The sequence below is a fragment of the Cydia strobilella genome, chromosome 4 (genome assembly GCF_947568885.1).
Source record: "Cydia strobilella chromosome 4, ilCydStro3.1, whole genome shotgun sequence".
NCBI lineage: Eukaryota > Metazoa > Arthropoda > Insecta > Lepidoptera > Tortricidae > Cydia > Cydia strobilella.
The window spans coordinates 2752009-2771891 of NC_086044.1; the positions used below are offsets into that span (position 1 = coordinate 2752009).

At 35.9% G+C, this 19883-nt stretch overlaps 1 protein-coding gene across 3 annotated transcripts in view; it reads right to left on the bottom strand.

Annotated features, from left to right (window-relative positions):
• Nucleotides 1–5477: 5477 nt before the first annotated feature.
• The window catches only part of LOC134740486 (adenylate kinase isoenzyme 5), a 43874-nt gene continuing 29468 nt past the window's right edge, over nt 5478–19883 (bottom strand). For 2 of the 3 annotated variants that reach the window (XM_063672977.1, XM_063672976.1), the window contains 7 exons: nt 14411–14659; nt 8884–9014; nt 8016–8232; nt 7456–7620; nt 6993–7125; nt 6127–6287; nt 5478–5728 (listed from right to left, as the gene is read on the bottom strand). In XM_063672977.1, the coding sequence (XP_063529047.1) occupies nt 5606–5728; nt 6127–6287; nt 6993–7125; nt 7456–7620; nt 8016–8232; nt 8884–9014; nt 14411–14659 (1179 nt within the window). In that variant the 3' untranslated portion in view covers nt 5478–5605. Of the gene's footprint in view, nt 5729–6126; nt 6288–6992; nt 7126–7455; nt 7621–8015; nt 8233–8883; nt 9015–13539; nt 13651–14410; nt 14660–19883 lie in introns of all 3 variants that reach the window. The other variant, XM_063672975.1, reaches the window with a different exon arrangement.

The window sequence follows — 19883 nt, forward strand, 5'->3', positions numbered from 1 at the left end:
TAAATGTCAATTGTTATTCTTTGATCTTTATCTTTCTAGCATTGTTCCGGCTTTTTTAATAATTGTTTTTCTTTCAATAAGTTTTAATAGTTTTGACCTATATTTCAACAAATTGATGATTTCATCGAATCATTGATGGAACCAACCAATGTTTTTAGTTTAAAAACTCTTCTCAGTTATATCTGTAATGATGATTCAGTTTCCAATATTTACGAATGTTATGAAAAAAATTATTATTTAACTTCGCAATAGTTGAAAAATACATTATCAAGATTAGAACGTAGTTAAGGACTGACTGTAGGCAGGTATTAGAGCATTTTCACATACGACTAGGTAGTCAAGTGTAAAAAATATGAGAAATATGAGAAAAGTTATTCATACAAAACTTGTTTTTGCTCTATTTAGTTTGTTTAATTACAGGACTATTAGCTATAAAAACTAATTACAGGACTAGATATACCTCATGTCGTTGTATATGCAAAGTTTCATTACAATCCAACTCGTAGTTCTAAAATGAGAACGAAACTCCGTTTGTATGGGAAGGTGAAATTCGGCCGAGCTTGCATGGAAAAAAATCGTCAGAATTTAAACTTACAAGTAAATTATATCGGTCCTAATTAGCTCCACTTGTTTCAACTACGAGACTATAGGTACTTACTGATCAAAATTTTTTATACCTATTTTTACATGCCTTTCCGGTTATATTTTTTGGCCTTTACGAGTACTATGGTCATCTTTTTACTTTTTCTGATAGATAAAAACCAAGGCAAATTATAAAGCAATTAACTATAGTTTAATAAATAATAAAATCATGTGTTTACATTTCTAATTAAAGCCTGACCAGTAATATATGATCATTGTCAAGAGGGCGCTGTTATTCTCATGTATAGGGTGACAGTTCAGTATAGTATGAAGAAATTAGTTCCAGTGAAATTCCGCAACATGGCGCGTGATCATATATTCCTGGTCAGGCTTTACATCTTTAGAGTATTGAGTGTTTTCTATTTTCATACAATAATAAAATACTACATACGTTGTCACAGCATTTGTTAGAGCATTTCGATAGATATTTGTGTACGTTTCATATAAAATAGTGCGTTATTTTATTGCTGGGCGATTCAACTGCGATTAATATATTCGCCATCAGATACATCGGAGCGGTCAAGGTGCTCACAAATATCTGAACACGCCTCTATTGTCAAGCCGTTAGAGTGCATGTTCAGATACTTTTGAGCACCTCGGCCGCTCCGATATATCTGATGGCGGCTGTACCCTAAGCAGCAGTTCAAATGATTGCGCGATCTTTTTCTTAGATAATAGATGTAAATTGTTATGAGCAGACACTTTTGCTTACGGACCACTGTGATTGGACATGAGAATTTACCGTTTTACACTTATAACTTTTTTATAGTGTTGACAAAGATTCGTAAAATTAGGGAGGGATAGTCCTGAACGGATTCCCAAGATCTCTACAAAATTTTAAATGTAGATTTTTGGTACAGTAAAAAGTTATCGTCGGAAAACCGAAATTTATCATCTCGTGTCCGACCACAAGTACTTATGGCGTCATTCCACAGTGCGGATTGAAAAAAAAAATCTTTCAGCGCGTATTCTTTACATATTGCGTCTTGAAACTTATGCGTCTACGCACAGTTTTCGCTGCATAACGGAACACGTTCTACAAGCTACGGCGTAGCTCGCGTAGCACTCTTGCGCATCGAATGAGTTCAAATGACAAATATGTTTTTTTTGTGTCCTTGACATATTTTTTTAACACACTGGCTAGTAACATGCAAGTTATTAAACCGCTTTTAGGCTCATAATCCTAGATATTAAGCACGCGTGCTTTTTCATTATATTATAGAACTTGTTAGGTGATGAATGACTGACTTAAAAGGTAACTGATTGCTAATAATATGTATGGAAACGGAGCCTTCTTAAATTTGTCGAGTAGAATTTACAACACCGACTGGCGGGCGCCGGCGTCCCACCGTCCGCCTGCCGGGGCCCGGCCGGCCCGCCCGCCGATTTTAGACAACTGTTTTAACAATTAAAATTTGATTAATATGAAAATTTCCTTTTTTTCCTCGCAAGTGTGTTGAAAAACGTATTAAACGCGTGTGTATTGGTCATTACACACATCGGCTTTCTTATTGCGCGCTCGCTTACAGCCCGCGCGCACAATACCTATATAGCCTCGTGTGTATTGACCAAAGTAGCACACTTGTATCACAATGTACTATTATACAATTATATTTCATAAGTGGCTATATGGGCTATTGCTTTTTATACGCTGCGGCAAAAACTAACAGAATGGCGGACAGCGGATTTCAAAATAACATTTATTTTATTGACAATTTGATTAATAATTCCCCGGTTGCACAGGGTCTGAGTGTCATGTATGGACCACTTACTTATTATTCCTATTATTTGAATAATTAAGTAAGAATATATTTAGGTACTTTTTTTAGAAACCAGGCCACTATAGACAGTGACCTGACATTCCCAGTTGGACCGCCTAGCAACAGTGATATTATCATTAGATCTAAACTATCTATATTTTCTATTTCTAATCTATATTGGCCCCTTTGGGTACTTATTATTCTAACTACGTGATATTTAAGTACTTATGAGCTATTTTAACATATGTTATATTATATACTAAATCCTTACAAGCTGACGGTACAAAAAGCATACATATAAGAGTTTTGCGACATCAATTCAACAAGAGAGCCACTTAAACAAGTTACCACTAAATATGATATAAGTTTGTAAACAAATATTATTAATAAATGTGCAATTGATGTGTATTTCAGTTTTTTTTAAATAAATTCTTAACGGATAAACAACCTATTAACAAGGAAATAATTATAACCCAAACCCAAAGAAAATCATTGGAAAAATCTTTAATTCTATAAAAATCAGGTCAAGAGCATGTCGGGCCATGCTCAGTGTAGGGTTCCGTAGTTACCCTTCCGTCACAATAGGCTAAACTGGAGCTATTAGTATATCAACAAAAGATTGTTAACGAATGAAATGATGCTTGGTGCCTTTTTTTAAAGAAAAGACAAATTTGCATAATCAGTACTTAATTAAAGTAATAGACGTATGCATAGATTAATAGTATATGTTATTTTATTTTGGACGTTTGGCCATGATTTTTTCCTTAGAACTTACTTTCAATCGGAGACTTATCTATAGCGAAAAATAATAAATTCCAATAATATTGCAATATATATCAAATAATTTATTAATTACTGCAGTTTCCTAAAATATGTGTTTTTTCATACGGCATAATTTTGTTATAATTTCCATACATCGTTAAAATTTCGTACTTATGGCGTTTTCTACAAATGATTGTCACTGATAACCGCCTGGTTCACCTAAAATTGTTTAATGTCGCAAAACTCTTTTAAAACAATGCAATCAGAAGACATTCGCACGCATTTTATTGTGTAACTTAAAATAAACCTGTTTTTTAGGGATACGAAATGATGCTTAATTTACTTAATTTAAGTAACAATAATATTATTAATAAACTTTACAAATATAGATATATACATATGTACTGTTACCATTACAAAAAAAGGAATGTGTTTTGATTTTGCAATTAAATAACCAACATATTATATCTAATTAGGGTTTGCGCTGTAGAAATTATTGTTTTATCCTTATTTTACTCTCTATTTTAATTACAAAAGGTCTAAATATGTTGATGAGATTTTTTATAGCACGTAAAGTAGTCCTACTTTGTTCCAATTTTTGCTCGACTTTAAGGAAATTGTGAATAATTTCTTGTCAGATTGTATGAAAGAGCACAGAGAAATGAATATAGTATTACAGTACTATGAATATTGATTGTCACTGTGCCAAGGTACGAAATGGTTCATATCGTAGTGCAAGGATTTAATCGTTAATTATTTTAACTAAATTAAATTTTAAGTATATGAAAGATGTGGTTGATAGCTCCAGAACCAAAAGTATTTAGAACATTATCGTGAATGCATATGTTGCTGTTATATATATATATGTGATCATTCTGTATAAACTGTAAAATTTAAAATGATCTTATTCTTCACTTTTATTAAGACTCATCCTTACACTTTTAACACTACGTTTTTAAAGCCTAACCCAAAACTTGATCCCTTAAAATACTTAATTAACTAATAATAACTAAGTACTTACTCATTTAAAATTTAAAAAATAGATTTTGCACTAAGGCACTTACGTATACATACTATACATAGTAGTTTAGTGTGCGTTTTGCTTAGGACTATAGTATAAAAGAATTAATATTAGACTGGTCCATAATTTACAATTATATACACAACTGAAAAAAACACAGCTAAAAGTAGGTAATCAATATTGTAAGACACAAAATTTATATTAGGGCATACCTATTTATTAAAATATATTACAATTACAAATAAATAAAATCATAATCTGAACGTGTAATCTGAATAATAACAATAAGTACATAAACAAAATATTATAGTTAAATCAAAAACACTTAAAATAAACACTCAACTATTACAAAAAATTGTCAAATAAATAACAAAGTTGCCACTTAAACTAACACTTTAGGTTCTTAACTTATCTTATTTTTAGTAAAATCTTTAAAAATCCTTTAACTTACTTATACTCTTACATCTTATACATATTCGGCACTTCACCTCTTGCGAGTTCTGCACTGGTATTATATACCTTACTGCGTGGGGATAGAGCTTAGAATAATAAAGCCTAGAAAGCGAGTCAGGGACGGGCATCCTTAGTTTTTTATTGAAATCAGTTAAACATTCTGCTGATGTATGATAGATGGCGTTATTCACGTGTTATATAAGTGTTGCTATATAAGGCCAGTCCAGGCGGACCAATTTTTCGCCCAATCCGATTAAATTGTCTGATCAAACCGAGTGGTATAGACGCAAAAATGAATTTGGCTCACCGATCCCACTTGATTTGATTGTAAGATTATGACCGATCGAATGGAAGTGCGGACGCGAGTATGCACATGCGCGTTTGCACAATATTTTTAATATCGAGCGCTTGAATGTCACCATAAATATAAAATTGGTGTCGCGCGAGGGACTAAAACAAGTGAGTCTAAACCGTAAAATGATTTAATAAAATTGGTGATTAAATTGTGTACGTGTGGACGTTACAGATGTAATTGAAGCCAATTTATTTTCCAATCAAATTGACCAACGTCTGGACTGGCCTTTAGACGCACACAACTATGGTTGGTCAAATATTGTTAGTAGAAAAGGCGCGAAATTAAAATTTTCTATGGGACGATAAACCTTACATTTTTTAAATTTGCCGCCTTTTTCTACTGACAAGATTTGCTTGACCAACTATATTATTATGCCCATCATAACCATATGAGATTGCCTATTCGATTTATTGGAATCTTAACTTGATTTGTTATATAAGTATATCATACCAACTTAACATATCAGTTTCAAGGTAGTAGTTAGTTACATATGATTAACAATCGCTTTCACTCGGTTTTTGTAAGAGAGACAGAGATGAAGATAGCACGATTTTGTCTACGGAACCAAACTTCTAGGCTTCATTATTCTAAAGGACAGGTTATGTTTTCGAATTACATGTGTGTATTAAGGGTCATCACTTCTCCTGAGCTCTGTTCGTAGAGTCTTCTGACCTCATCGTGGGTCATTTGGGATACAGTTGGGATTTTTGCTACGTTGTTTATTATAGGTTTTACCTGTAAAAAAAACAATAAAATATTTATTGTACGTAGTAAAAAACATATGTACAGTAGCGGCCAATGATATCACCTTTGCGTTTTGTATGAACATTTATAGCGTAAACAATATAGGTTAGTTTGTAGATTGCATAATTTATTAGTCATTTTATACAAATATATTATGAATACGGCAATTAAATACTGTGAATTACACTAGGAGACTCAGCATATTACTAAAAAAGTTCTAATAAAAAAACTAAGTTACTAAATATTTAAAAAAATGTTGTAACTACACCTTATAAAATGTGCCCCGCCACGTCTGTCTGTTTGTGTGTAGGTATGTTCGCGATAAACTCGAAAACCAAAACCCTTTTATAGAGAGAACTTTAGAGAAAAAAAACCTGATTGATACATACCTTATTATTGGCCATCCCAATAAACCCATTGCCCACGTTCCCGTTGGGAATGGTCCCATTGACCACGTTCCCGTTTCGTAGGCCTCCGTTGGCGAAGCCGTTGGCTAGGCCGCCGCCCATTCGGGACATGGCGTGGGTAAACTGTTGCATTGCGGACATGTCTGTGAAAAAAACCCAAACAGATTGAAATAAATGTCATATTGGCTATGTGCGAACTTGCGAAGACGTGGTGAAAATATGAACTTTCGTGGGACGACATCTTCATATTATTTGACAGCAATGTGTTCCACAGACGCTGTCAAATAAGCAATATACCTATTCCACATCCCACTAGGGCAGCACCACAGTCATACACGGAGCGAATGCCTTTTTTTACGTTGGGAAAATGCCTTTACGCATCTCATCTCGAACGGAGCAAGACGGGTATGACGGACTAAAGGAGGAGGATGCCTACTACCGTCTGGAGTGCGAAACTCCTCGCTTCGGGCAAACTCTGCTCCGTTCAACTCAGCATTGCTCCGAGCAATTATTAGGGTTGACACAACTTGACGTCCCTTTGCGTGCACGACCACAGATAACATAATGACTTGAATTTTGACAACCCAAAATAGCCGAAAGGGATAGTGCCATATATAATAAAGGGACAGCATGACCGCTGTCAAACTTCGGTTTTGTAGGAAGTTTCTTTTCTGTACGGTAGTACTATTATTTATTCTGTGCCAGTATCTATTTAACCTATCTTGGAAGAACATAATCAGTTCACTAGTTTTATTTGAGTCGTCAAGATCCTGACCTCTTTCCCTGTGAATTTTTGATCACGCCTTTTCACCTTCGTTCGTGCAGCACAACAGTTTAAAACGCCGTACCTGATTTAGGAGTAGGCGGCATTTCCGCCGGCTCCGGTGGCATGGTCGCAATGACCTCTGCCTTCTCCATCTCTTCTTGAACTACTTTCGTGAACTCCGCTTGCACGTCGGACGAGTCTGTGTCACCATCCACCTATACACGGGAAACGAATTAATTACATAAATGTTACACCTATTTAGAAACAGCAGTAAATATTGATGAGAAGGAATTTTCCTCAATTTACGATCCTCACACATCTCACTCTCTATACACAGCCAACATACTATTGCTTACAGCCAATGAGTTAAAATGCTATTTTGCCGGTAAACATATTAAATTTGGCGTCTCTTCTCTTAGGCATGAATAATTAGATGCCCGATTTTAGTATTGTAATTTTTTCTCCTTTCTTTAGGTAACAATTCAATCGCTAATTACACGTTCATAACCACTGACTTGGCGCTGAATAAAGCATGTAAAACTCACGATAACAAGCCGATGATGCTGGTCCAGAGTCTTCAGCATGGGCAGACTGAGCTCCCTGAACACCTCCAGGCGCCGCCGGAAGGCAGCTACGGAGTCGTCGCGTCTCCCGCGCCCCAGCTGCAGCTTCGAGCAGTCCAGGAGAACCATGCGCGGTGATACCCGGAACTGGCGATAGAAGGTTGGTGGTAAATGCGATGGAATTGGATGAATGAACCGAGAAGAAACATTCTAATTTTGTTATATCAAGCACTGAGAATTATTTCCACCTGTTTAATTTTTAAGTTAGTTTAATTCCTGGCGTTATTGTTCTCTTCGTAGCGTCGTCCAGTCGTAGTCATCACGTCGACAAATTATTGTTTTTTTGTGCAGAAAAAGAAATGTCGACTTTCTTTATTCGACCAGTCCATTGATGTTTTCCTCGTGATCCTTTAACCTCCTAAATCCCAGTCATTTTTTAAATTATGAATTTGGAACCTTCCTTTATTCCATTATAGTTTAAAATTCGATTTGATTATGCCGTTTGACATCGGGACTTAGGAGACCATTGTTGATTTACCCACCTCCTTCTCGAACTGTTCCATCTGCTCCAAATCCCTGGGATACCCGTCCAGCAATAGCCCGGTTCCTCTGCCACCCTCCACGACAGCTTTTCGCACCAGCTGCGTCACCAGGTCCCGTGGAGCCAGCTCTCCGCCGCTGATGGCGGTGCGGGCCAGTGCACCGTCGGACGCCGGCCCGCCGCCGGTGTCGGCGAGGGATCGGAGACGTTGCCCGAGGCTGTGAAGGTCAAATTTTAAATGCTTTTTAACGGTTGGCTTTTGAGCGTTTCAACCGCTCATGGGTTGTCCTACTGAGAGTACGTTGGCCAAAGCTGTAAAAAGGTCAAAATAGATGCTTTCAAGGACGAAATTTTTAAAGTTATAACCGCTCATGGGTTTATTGTTTTCCTGCTATCAATACTACAATGGAAGGCCATATGACTAGATTTATCAAAAGTATAGTATATCGCTAGGGTCCCCTAGACCCATATAGTGGTAAGATTTCCTGACTATGGATGAGGTCTTGGTGGCTCAGTTGGCAGAGCGCTGGAGTATCGAAGGCAGTAATTTTTCCATCTGTTTGTGTCTGTTTCTGCTTGTTAAAAATTTGTATAGTATATGTTATTATTAGCAAACAAATTTCGCGTTTCTCTTGTGTATCTTTCCAATAATCTCTTATTCTTTTCCATTGATTTGTTGTTCATATAGTATGGGATGCAAAGTAGAATAAATGTAATATTATCCTGGTCATAGCACCAAATTGTAAATGTACAATCTCAGCGAAGAAAGCAAATGGCCGAGATATATTAGTTAAAGAAATGTAATATACACCGAGTTATCATTCAGTTTGTTCGAGATATTGGTGCAAATTATGTTTTGTCAACTTTACCTGTAGTGCGTCCATCCCGGCCGCAGTGCCACACATCGCTGACACAGCGCTGCCTTGTTACTCCCCGGTCCACCCACCACCCACAAGATGGCTGGTGTCGTTGATGCGCCTTTCACTCTTATCACTTCAGCCTGCAATTAAGGAAAACAAATTAAAGACAAAGATTCAACAGGGAGTGAGAAATTAAAGAATGTAAAGAGAAACTTTAAAATTTTGTAGATTGTTAACCAAGGTTGGAAAGTAAACCATATCACCCGTGAGAGCGCCAATAGTTCGAGGGTGAGATGGTTACTCTTACCAGAGTTAAACACTCTAGTTTTCATTTCGACTATGAGGAAAGTCAAACACAAGAAATGTAGGTTTATTATAGGTTTTCTTTGACGGTTAAGGGAGATAGGGACTGGAATAGGGGATATTACTGCAATATTCTGCTACCAGCTAACTTATACATACTGTACCTTTAACAGGTTTTTGACAAGTTTTCAGATAATAAAATATGACATTGATGCATCAAGGCGGTTTGTTTACAGAGGACCTACCGGGAATCCGAAATTTCGCTATCTGCCTCTTTATCGCTCGAATATGCAAGAGTGACAGAGATAACGAAATTTCCATTTTCATGTTTCGCGATAGACCCTCAGATTGTGGTAGTGGCGCCCTGGCGCCCCCTACGCAGTTTCGCGTAATATTTCCTATTGGCGCCATTTATGTGTCTATTTTAAAACCCATATATAACTATAAAGAGGTAATTTGATTGTGACGTCACATGCTAGTGTTTCATATAATTTCCATAGTAGCAAAATCGTTTTGACAGTTCGAAAAAAGAAACTGATTTGACTGGTAGTCAAATAACCTATTCAACTAAAAATCGTACCCAATAACCTTCTGTCGCGACTATGAGAAGTGATAAATGATACCTTTTGTTGCCCTGTCTGAAGACCTTTTTTACAAAAATAGAGCAACTTGAGCTATTGTTACAAAATTAGGACAGCGAAGAATACAAAAAGACGGCCTACATGCGATAAGCAACGATTATGCTAACAGAAATGAAATTAACTGAATTTTACAAGTAAGTGCACATGATTATAGACAAATATGAAACATTGAGGTGGCCTATCACATATACTTTTTAAAACTATATTTACAAGACAATGATTGGCCGGAAAACATTGACTTTCTTTTTAAATTTACTTATTAAAATATAGATTTATATTTTAAAAACGGCGTGGGCTAAGGACGATTTACAAATATTTTATACAACATTTTCATTTAAAAAAAGTAGATGTTTTCTGGCCAACAATTGTCTATGTAAATATAATTTTAAAAAGTATATGTGACAGGCCACCTCTTTGTGTCATATTTGCAAAAGTTATCTAGTGACCTATGTATTAAAACATTAGAGTTGGTAACTTGTAAGAAAAGAGTTATTAATTAACTGCCAAAGGCACAATGTACACACGAGCTGTTTTTAGGGTTCCGTACCCAAAGGTTAAAAACGGGACCTTATTACTAAGACTCCGCTGTCTGTTTGTCCGTCTGTCACCAGGCTGTATCCCATAAACCGTGATGCTGGATGATGTATTTCTGTTACCGCTACAACAACAAATACTAAAAAGTACGGAACGCTCGGTGGGCGAGTCCGACTCGCACTTGTCCGATTTTTGTTCAGAAATAATCTTTTCTATTTTCTAAATCTCTATATATGAATAGAATAGAATAGAATAGAATTTCTTTATTTGCCAGAATACGTGTATAAGATGACAACAGAAAAGGTTTACATGTATCAGTATTCAGTCGAGGACACGACATGCAAATAATTGACAATTTAATAATTTTAATATATATATATATATAATATATAATTTATGACCTTAATGAATCCAGATATTGCCTATGTCGCCTGTCTTTTTGTTAATAGATAGTTTTGAAAAGCTTCTTTAATCGTGAAATAAAATAAAAAAAATTTTGTTTTACTAGCCTAATTTAGTGTCCCACTGCTGGGCAAAGGCCTCCCCTCGTTTCCTCCACTCGACCCTGTCGTTTGTAGTGTCCCGCCAATCCGGATAAAATGCGTCCAAGTCGTCCCGCCATCTCCTTTTCGGCCTGCCTGCACCCCGGCCAGCACCATCTATGGTGTTCCGTGGGTCCCACTCGGTAACCATTTTGGCCCACCTTTCAGGGTGCATGCGGCAGACATGCCCAGCCCAGTCCCACTTAAGCTTAGCGGTCTGGACACCTACATCTACAACTCGAGTTCTGGAGCGCAGTTCCGTGTTTCTGATTCTATCAGTTCTGCGAACACCTAGTATACTGCGCTCCATCGCTCGCTCATTAAATAAACATTGTAGGTATTGAATTTTGTTGACGTACTGTACTTACCGCATAATTTCATACGAATTTATTATTAACGCGTCACCCTGTTTTATTAATAATAATATACAGGGTGTCGCGTTCAGTACAGATCTACCTTTCACACCTATGTATGTTCTTGGTAAACAACATCCATATTGTCCGTTTTTCCGCCCAGTCTTTCTCCGAGACTACGGAGATAATATCGTCTTCGAAAAATCGGAGGTAATTTTCAAGCTTATTTTTACGCTTAAGTCCCGTTTTACTAAAAGTGTGTACATACTACCTTCACGTATGGTCAGTAAATGTACACACTTTTGTCACTTTGTCCGTTTTGATATTTAATACCTTGACTGTACTTTAAAATGAATGTTTTTCATTATTATTTAGTAAAACGGGACTCAAGCGTAAAAATAAGCTTGAAAAATTCCTCCGACGTTTCGAAGACGGTATTATCTCCGTAGACTCGGAGAAAGACTGGACGGAAAAACGGACAATATGGGTGTTGTTTACCAATGTCGTTTATGGGTCGTGTATATTTTTGCCACTTTATTCGTGTTGATATGCAATACCTTGACTGTACACTGTACAACTATCTACGTAAGTAAATGTTAACTACCCCTAAGAGACAATGGATACTATAAACATCGATAACTTATACAGTAGGGATAGCGGTGTAAACCGTGAATGGGTCAAGGGCTGGCCTCTAAACACATGTAACATTGTTTGGCTTACAAGGATTCCTAATAGGCTTATACCCTTTATTCATAAACTTAGCAACCTTTTACAAACTTCTGTTAAATTTTGTATCTTTCTAATTATGGATGGTATAGAAAGGATGCCAATCTCTTATGGCAGAATTGTTGCAAAAGTGACCGCTTTCAGCTTTAAATAATAGTTCCTAATCTCCCCGGCGGCGCTAGTTAGGCTCTGGGACATGAGTATAACATGAACCATATAAGGCAACAAATAACCCGACCAAATTACGTACGTTGTTTTTGGTAGTATTTCGGTGTATGGTGGCGCCGCCTAATTACTGTTTTTTGATCGACACTTTTCATACATAGAGATTTGGCTCCTTTATATAGTCTCCATGTTTCTAATGAACAGAAATGTCAAAATGACGGATAGGGACAAACAATTATGACGCTATTATTTCGTCTACATTTTTGTCGGATTTTTTTTGCTGAATGGGAACATGAATCTTGATCTCTTTCAGGAGAAAGTGTCCGTCATAAACGTAGAAAGAATAACCCCTTTACTGTCTTCATGAAGATATTTGTGACGTTTTCAAGCAAAATGGACCACATTGTCGCTTGTCGATAAGGTTGATTTCAAATTGAAACTATATTGAAATAGCGCCTTATTGACAACCGACAATAAGTACCCTTTTGGTTGAAAATTTTCAACATATTCATGTTGATCTTTACCTTTACTTTTTTATGATTTACTAACATTATAGTCAGGCAACAAATTAGACATTAACAACCTTATGCCCTATAGTATGCTGAATAGGGTATTTGACTACCAGTCAAATCAGTTTCTTTTTTCGAACTGTCAAAACGATTTTGGTACTATGGAATTTATGTGAAACACTAGCATGTGACGTTACAATCAAATTACCTACTCTTTATAGTTTTATACGGGTTTTAAAATATAAATTGTATCTAAAAAAAAACTGCTGTCTCCGTTTCTCTATTAATCTTCTGGTGCTTTATTTCATGCATGGTGTAAAATAATTTATTTTAAAAACAGTCAAATACCCTATAGAGGGAATAATGCTACAGATAATACAGCAGCATATACTCGTCCTGTTATATTTTCAGGAATTTGTCGAGTGATCTATAGGTAATAGGGTATGATCATTATTGAATAAGTTTTTGGAAAGAAAATCATTTTTGCTTACAAGCTTTTATCGCTGACTGTATTTTTTTCCACAGACAACTAATACCTCGAGACAATTCTAAAAACCCCAAACACAATTAGGTTTAGTTGTTTTATTACAGAATTCCTATGGCCACCTCCTGTCTCCATCATCAGATCAGCTCGATGGTATCATATGTATGCAAATTTTCAGTTTTAATGGAAGTCGGAAAGTGGGTCAAATTTAACTTGCAAGATTTGACCCGTACACACACACATACATAGGTACATTGCAAGTTAATAAAAAGCTTGTAATAAAAAAGTAAAGCATTAGTAGAACAAGAAAATACACACTGTAGTGCAAAAATGCCAAAAAGAAGAAGAATACAAGATAGGAAAGAGAAGGTAGAGAAGAGACATCAACACTAGTAACAGAAAACTGACCTTAGGGCTAACCATTCTCGGTATATCTCCGTTGCCCATATGGGCTATGGGCAAAACTTCAGGCCTGGGCTCCTCTCTGTGGGCGGGCATTGGTGTGCGTTGCGTACCCATCTAGCCAGGGATACCAATTAGAATGAGCAATCATGATTTTAGATTTTCGCTTCTGTCATAATATAGGGTACTAGCGACCCGCCCCGGCTTCGCGCGAGTTACACAAAACTCAAAACATATTTTTTTTGCTTAAGCTCTTTCGACAAAAAAATTCTCAGTTCATATAATTTTTATGGCGTTTTTTTTTTTTAACACAAAGTAAAGTTTCAAAATGTACCTATGTAATTTATTGGGACACTTTCCTGTGGAATTAAAAGAGCTTGGGGTTCTGAGTAAATAGGAATAACATAAAATTCAGAGAAAACTTCACAATGAAGAAGTGTTTTTTTTTTATGGTCACATGACAATCAATATTGCCGACCATTGTTAGTTCATAATATTGTCTTAGGTTACCGCGATAGTTACTCACGAAATAAACGGATTATATCGCGTATATTGAATTTATAATACATCCCGACGTTTCGAAAGCGTTCGCGGTCAACGGGTGACTGAGGAAAAACTACAATGTGCAAAAATACCCACATACAAAAATAATGAACCATAATAAACTATAAACTTTAAGGCTGGTTTTACATGCAAAATCGGTTCATAAGGCTAGTTATACAATATAACTATTTTCAAGTAAAGATATACGCGATAAAGCTACACCGGCTCTAACCCTACACCTCGCGACACGCGAAACGGATTATATCGCGTAACATAATCCGTATTCAGTTTTATTTCATTGTTAGTTCGTCAGTCACTATACTAAGTTACTAACCTTCGGACTGGTGATCCTCGCATCCCCATTGACCGGCATCACTGGCAACACCTCAGCCCTAACCCGCTCCCGCATGCCCGTCTGCGGCGCGGGTTCCACGCCGACAATCTCGCCGGGAATCCCGCCGGCGCCGACCCCGACGCCGCTCACGCCGTTCATGGTTGACTGGTCTTCAACGGAGCCGAGGATCTGGAGCACGGCGGCGCGGAAGTCCTTGTAGACCTCCTCGGGGTTCCGCTCGCCGTTTACCTGAGGATTATGAATATTTCGAATGATTTTCTATTTTTTTAAGCAGGTACGTTTGGTTTGCCATACGCCGAAGTAATTGTCTCTTTAAAAACCAAAAGTTAAAGATACTGGAGTCTCATATATAGTTTGTAACTATAGTCTGTCAAGCTATATCCGTTAATATCAGAAAAAAGCGGCAAATTTAAAAAAAATGGCATGAAGAGTAATCGCCCCATAGAAAATTTGAATTTCACGCCTTTTCTACTGACAAGGTTGTTTTACCGGCTATGACGTAATTTATGGCTTGTACTAAAATTGTGGGCATTTTTCAGGAACATAAAAGGCGGAGAGAAAAGGGAATATGTATCAAGCAAAATTATATTTTTTAATAGAACATGTGATTAAAATTACTTTGGTTTAAAAAGTTTAGTAGTAAAAAAATATTCAGAATAATAGTGATGATTTCTTAATATGATTTGAGACAGACACCACGGCCGGTAAGAATTAAATAGGTTTATCAGCGCGTCGTGCTCGCACATACATGTTTTTGTTTTGTCAAATATTTATCTATACATTACATAACCACCTATAATTTACAAATATGTGCTATTATTACCATGCCTTCTTTCTAGACTATTCCTAGACGTAAGCACATCGTATATATATTATCTGTTGTGAGCTGGGTTCCGGCAGAAAATCAGTGCTTTGCTCCAAAGAGCGAAGCGTATCACTGAGCCGTGACCCTTTTGTCCTGCTGCAACGCACACAGTTTGCACATAATTTTACACCATTTCTGTTTCATTTTTATTAGGGTATTTTCGTTATAATTTTATTTCTTTGTTAGTTTAAGTAGTAATTAGTATTTATTTTCTTCTGATGTGTTTGTAAATTAATATCTATCTATCTATTCCACTGTTATTGCGTTGCGTTGTCCAAACTTAAATCGCTTCAGCGGCGAAACTTTCCCAACAAAATATAATTATTATTGAAGGCTTCTAATTGCTCCAATTACTTACCTTTTACCGAAGTCACAAATCAATAGCCCAAGAAATAATTGCAGCATAACTGTTCATCATATTTAGGTCATCCAGCACGTTCAACCCAACTACTCGTAACGAAAAATTCATAAACGCCTGGCCGGCACCACGCCTCTGAATATCTAATTATCGATACCAGTATCGATGTGTCATATGAAACTTTATGAAATTTTAGGTAATTATTTTTTACTTAGAAATTATAACCTGGACAACTAAAAAGACCGCTATCATAGGGTTTTATTATACATTTTTTATTAGATTATATACATGATTATAGGAATTAACTTGTGAAAATGAAAGAAAATTAATATTATTATTGCGGTATTGAATGTTAGCTTATATGAATGTAAGAAATAATCAATGTCTTTTTAATTAATACATATTTTAAGGAATATAAAATAAAATACCTCATATTTATTTGAAAGCCTTGACAGTAATACGCAAGTAGACAGTGTGTATACTGATTTTCGGGCGGCTTTTGATAGGGTGGATCATCGATTACTATTAGAAAATATTGCTTATAATGGTATAAGGGGAAACCTGTGGCGCTGGTTCAAGTCCTATATCACAAACCGAACCCAGAAAGTAACAATTAACGGATGCGAATCACATGCTATAAAAATCAGTTCTGGCGTACCACAGGGCTCAACTTTAGGTCCCTTATTATTCACACTATTTATAAATGATATCAGGTATGTGTTTTCAATTTTCCAATATCCTGTTATACGCAGACCGTGCAAACGATTTAAAAATAAATCTACAATTTGTGACGAAAACGATCGTAATAAATTTCAACAGGACCTTGATTGCTTCTCAGACTATTGTGCTGCAGATAAACTTGAGTCAAACCTTGATAAATGCAAACTTATTAAATATACAAAAATATGATCTAATTAGATTTAAGTTCCAGGCGAATGTTAATCGAGGCTATGGTACTGTACGGTCTCTGCAACAACAACTATGATTGTGTCGCCCTTAATAATAAGCTCAATTATAAAGTGCCCAACCGTAGTAGACAGCGAACGCGCTCGCACCGGCTGTTCGTGACCAGCCGCTGCCGCACCCACGCCGGTGAGCGAGCGAGCGAGCCGCATAAGTTAGCGAAAAGCGGACGATCAGCCTATGTACTTGGCCCACGCATATACAACCACCTACCTAAAAGTATCAGGGATGCACCTTCCTTCCATAATTTTAAAATGAGACTAAAACATTACTAAAATCACTGTTTTATGACATTGATGAATATTTTTCCTGCAAAATTGATGATGTATCTAAATAAAATTTATTATAATAAATAAACATGTATATGACATAAGTACAAATAAGTGTAATATACATATAAGTAATACTACAACGATATTCAAATTTTATATAATTTTTGACTTGTAACCGAATGTTATTAATAATTTTTCATTTTCATTCATTTTCATTTTCAAGCTAAAGAACGGCTAAAATCTTGCTTGCTTAACAGAAAGAAAGTAAAAGAGAATCACAAATAATCTTAACATTGCCCAACTAACTGCTACTATTATCTCGTTTACGGAAAACCGTAATAACAAGTTCTTCGAACAATATATATGAGTGTTATCATCTACCTCATGAGTCCTTATTACAAAGGCAAAAAGTATATTTAAGTATTCTTCAAGTTACCTAACCGGAACCATATTCTCGATCGTGCATTTGTCGGTATTAAAATATATTTTTTCTCCCAACTAGTTAGCCAAAATAAAGCCCCAATAGGAATAAATAAAGTCCATATTTGTACTTGTATTGTTTATTGTAACTCGCCTATTTTTTTTAAATATTGTATATGGTTTATTAAATAATTTTGCAGACACTACACTACTTTTCGCTTACACTATTTTTATGCTTACACTATTTTACGCGTACCTAATACACCATTTTACATTGGTCGCTGCAATTTATGTTCATCAAATTTTTTACGTTATCATTTATATCATCATATTTGGTCTTCAAATCTTTTTATTGTATTTTGTTTCGTATAATACATGAAGTTAATAAGCAGTAGCGTAGGTATGCTGCATCACACTTTTCTGAATTAAACCAGACATATTTTCTTAAAGGTCAAGGTCATTCCTTGCAACATCATTCTTTACATCTATCAAGGGACGCTATGAAAACAAAAGCATGACTTTTCGTTTAAAAACTCATCCTTATCCAAATACATTGGAATCGAATTTTGGTTTCCGAATATGGTTGAGCATTTACATCACAAGGCAAATGTCTTCATCGGCCTCATGCATTCACAATGCAATGATAGCTATCATCGTGAAAAACATATGTCCAAGAAATGCAGCCCGCCAATTACCCCGTAAAGAAACTGATATTTTATGAAGACACGTAAACTGTGCCGAACATTAAGAATTTACGAGACATATCTTGAACACATGCTGGGTCCCACGGCTGGTTTTACAAGCTTTGTGTATGTCGTTCGTTTTAAATTAGTAGGTAGCTTTTGTTATTTTGCTGGGACATTATTTATTCTGGTTTTAGTATACTTTAAACATGTTTCTAATAGGGGATATTACTGCAATGTTCTGCCACCAGAGTGCAGCACTAGCCTTTTTAGTAAACCATAGAGTAACTTATACATACTGTACCTTTAACAGGTTTTTGACAGGTTTCCAGAGATAATAAAATATGACATAGATGCATCAAGGCGGTTTGTTTACAGAGGACCTACCGGGGATCTACTTATCTGCCTCTTTATCGCTCGAATATGCAAGAGTAACAGAGATGTTAGATATCGAAAGTTAGATTTTCTTGTTTCGCTATAGACCCTCGGATTGTGTAATTGGCGTTCCACGCTACGCAGAGTTTTCCTATTAAGTAAGACTGTTTCCGTTTATGTTTCAAGACAAGAAAAAGTCATGTTTGTTGAATAAAATTATATTTATTTTTATCATTTCGATCGGTTTAACTGAACAATATCAAAACAAGTACCATCGTAATAGTTTAAAAACAAATTACATATATTATAGCTTTATGTCTCAAAGAGCCCATTTATAGGTTTGTGAAAATAATTCAAACGTTGAGAGCATACCGTAGCCTTGGTTTATTAGGTTAGAATACTGAGAAGTACTGCAGAGTAAGTATGCTTAATAAATGTATAGAAACATCATATATTTAGCAGTGTTTTATTGAAATCCACGCGAACAAAGTCGACCAAAGCAATCGCGTGACGTATGACTAGTGTTATCGGCCGAGCATTCTGACAACACGGCTTACACAGGAAATAACGCCATAATTGGGTAAACAATTATGACACCAACGGCCCTAATGAGTGAAAGCACGCCTAAATTACAATCAACTAAATAAATAAAAACAAATTTTTTTTTTCAGTTTAGTAATGCCTTGAAACACGTATCTCACAGACTAACTTACATACAACATTATCCTCGTGAGACCATGTATACATATTAAAAACTGTATTTTTTAGTTTTAGAGATTAAATTGAAAATAATAAATGAAAAAAAATATTCAACAAACTTCTTTGAATATATTGAAAAGTTTGTACACGTTTGATATGTTCCTTTGCCGAGAGCAACTGGTTAATACCAAATTGTGGATAGAATAAAATAAAATTTATCTAGGACGCTTAAACAACGGAAATTTAACAAAAACATGTCACAAAAACACTTAAAAAACGTCACTGAAAAGGCTCACTCTGATTCTGATTAGAAATAACCCAAAAGTTAATGGATTTTCGAAAAAAAGTAAATGGTACACTTAAGTGAAAATGCCCCACTATCAGATGGGAATCATAATTGCCAAGGCGCGTGTGTGTGAGAGAGAGAGACAGGCCTTAATGGCATAAAACTGTATTATAATGTGATTGGTGCAATTTTTCAATGACCTTCTAGTCTAGACGGTGATCCTGTGTTCGTGGACAAAGCTACGTAACGTTATGCCCTGGGTTCGAATGCAGCTAAACGCATTTCATTGTATTTATATTAGAAATATTTGTTCCTGAGTTACGGATGTTTTCTGAGCTCTATTATCTAATACATTTAGCTTTCTATTAGAGTTATTTCGCCTAATACTCATAGAACAACGGACGCCATTTATGGAAAAGGATCCATCCTCTAAAATTTGCCATTTAAATCAATGACTTTTCGTTTTGTCAGAAAGTTCAAATTCTATTGACAGTTTTTTTGTGGATTGGATCCTTTTCCCTAAAAGGCGTA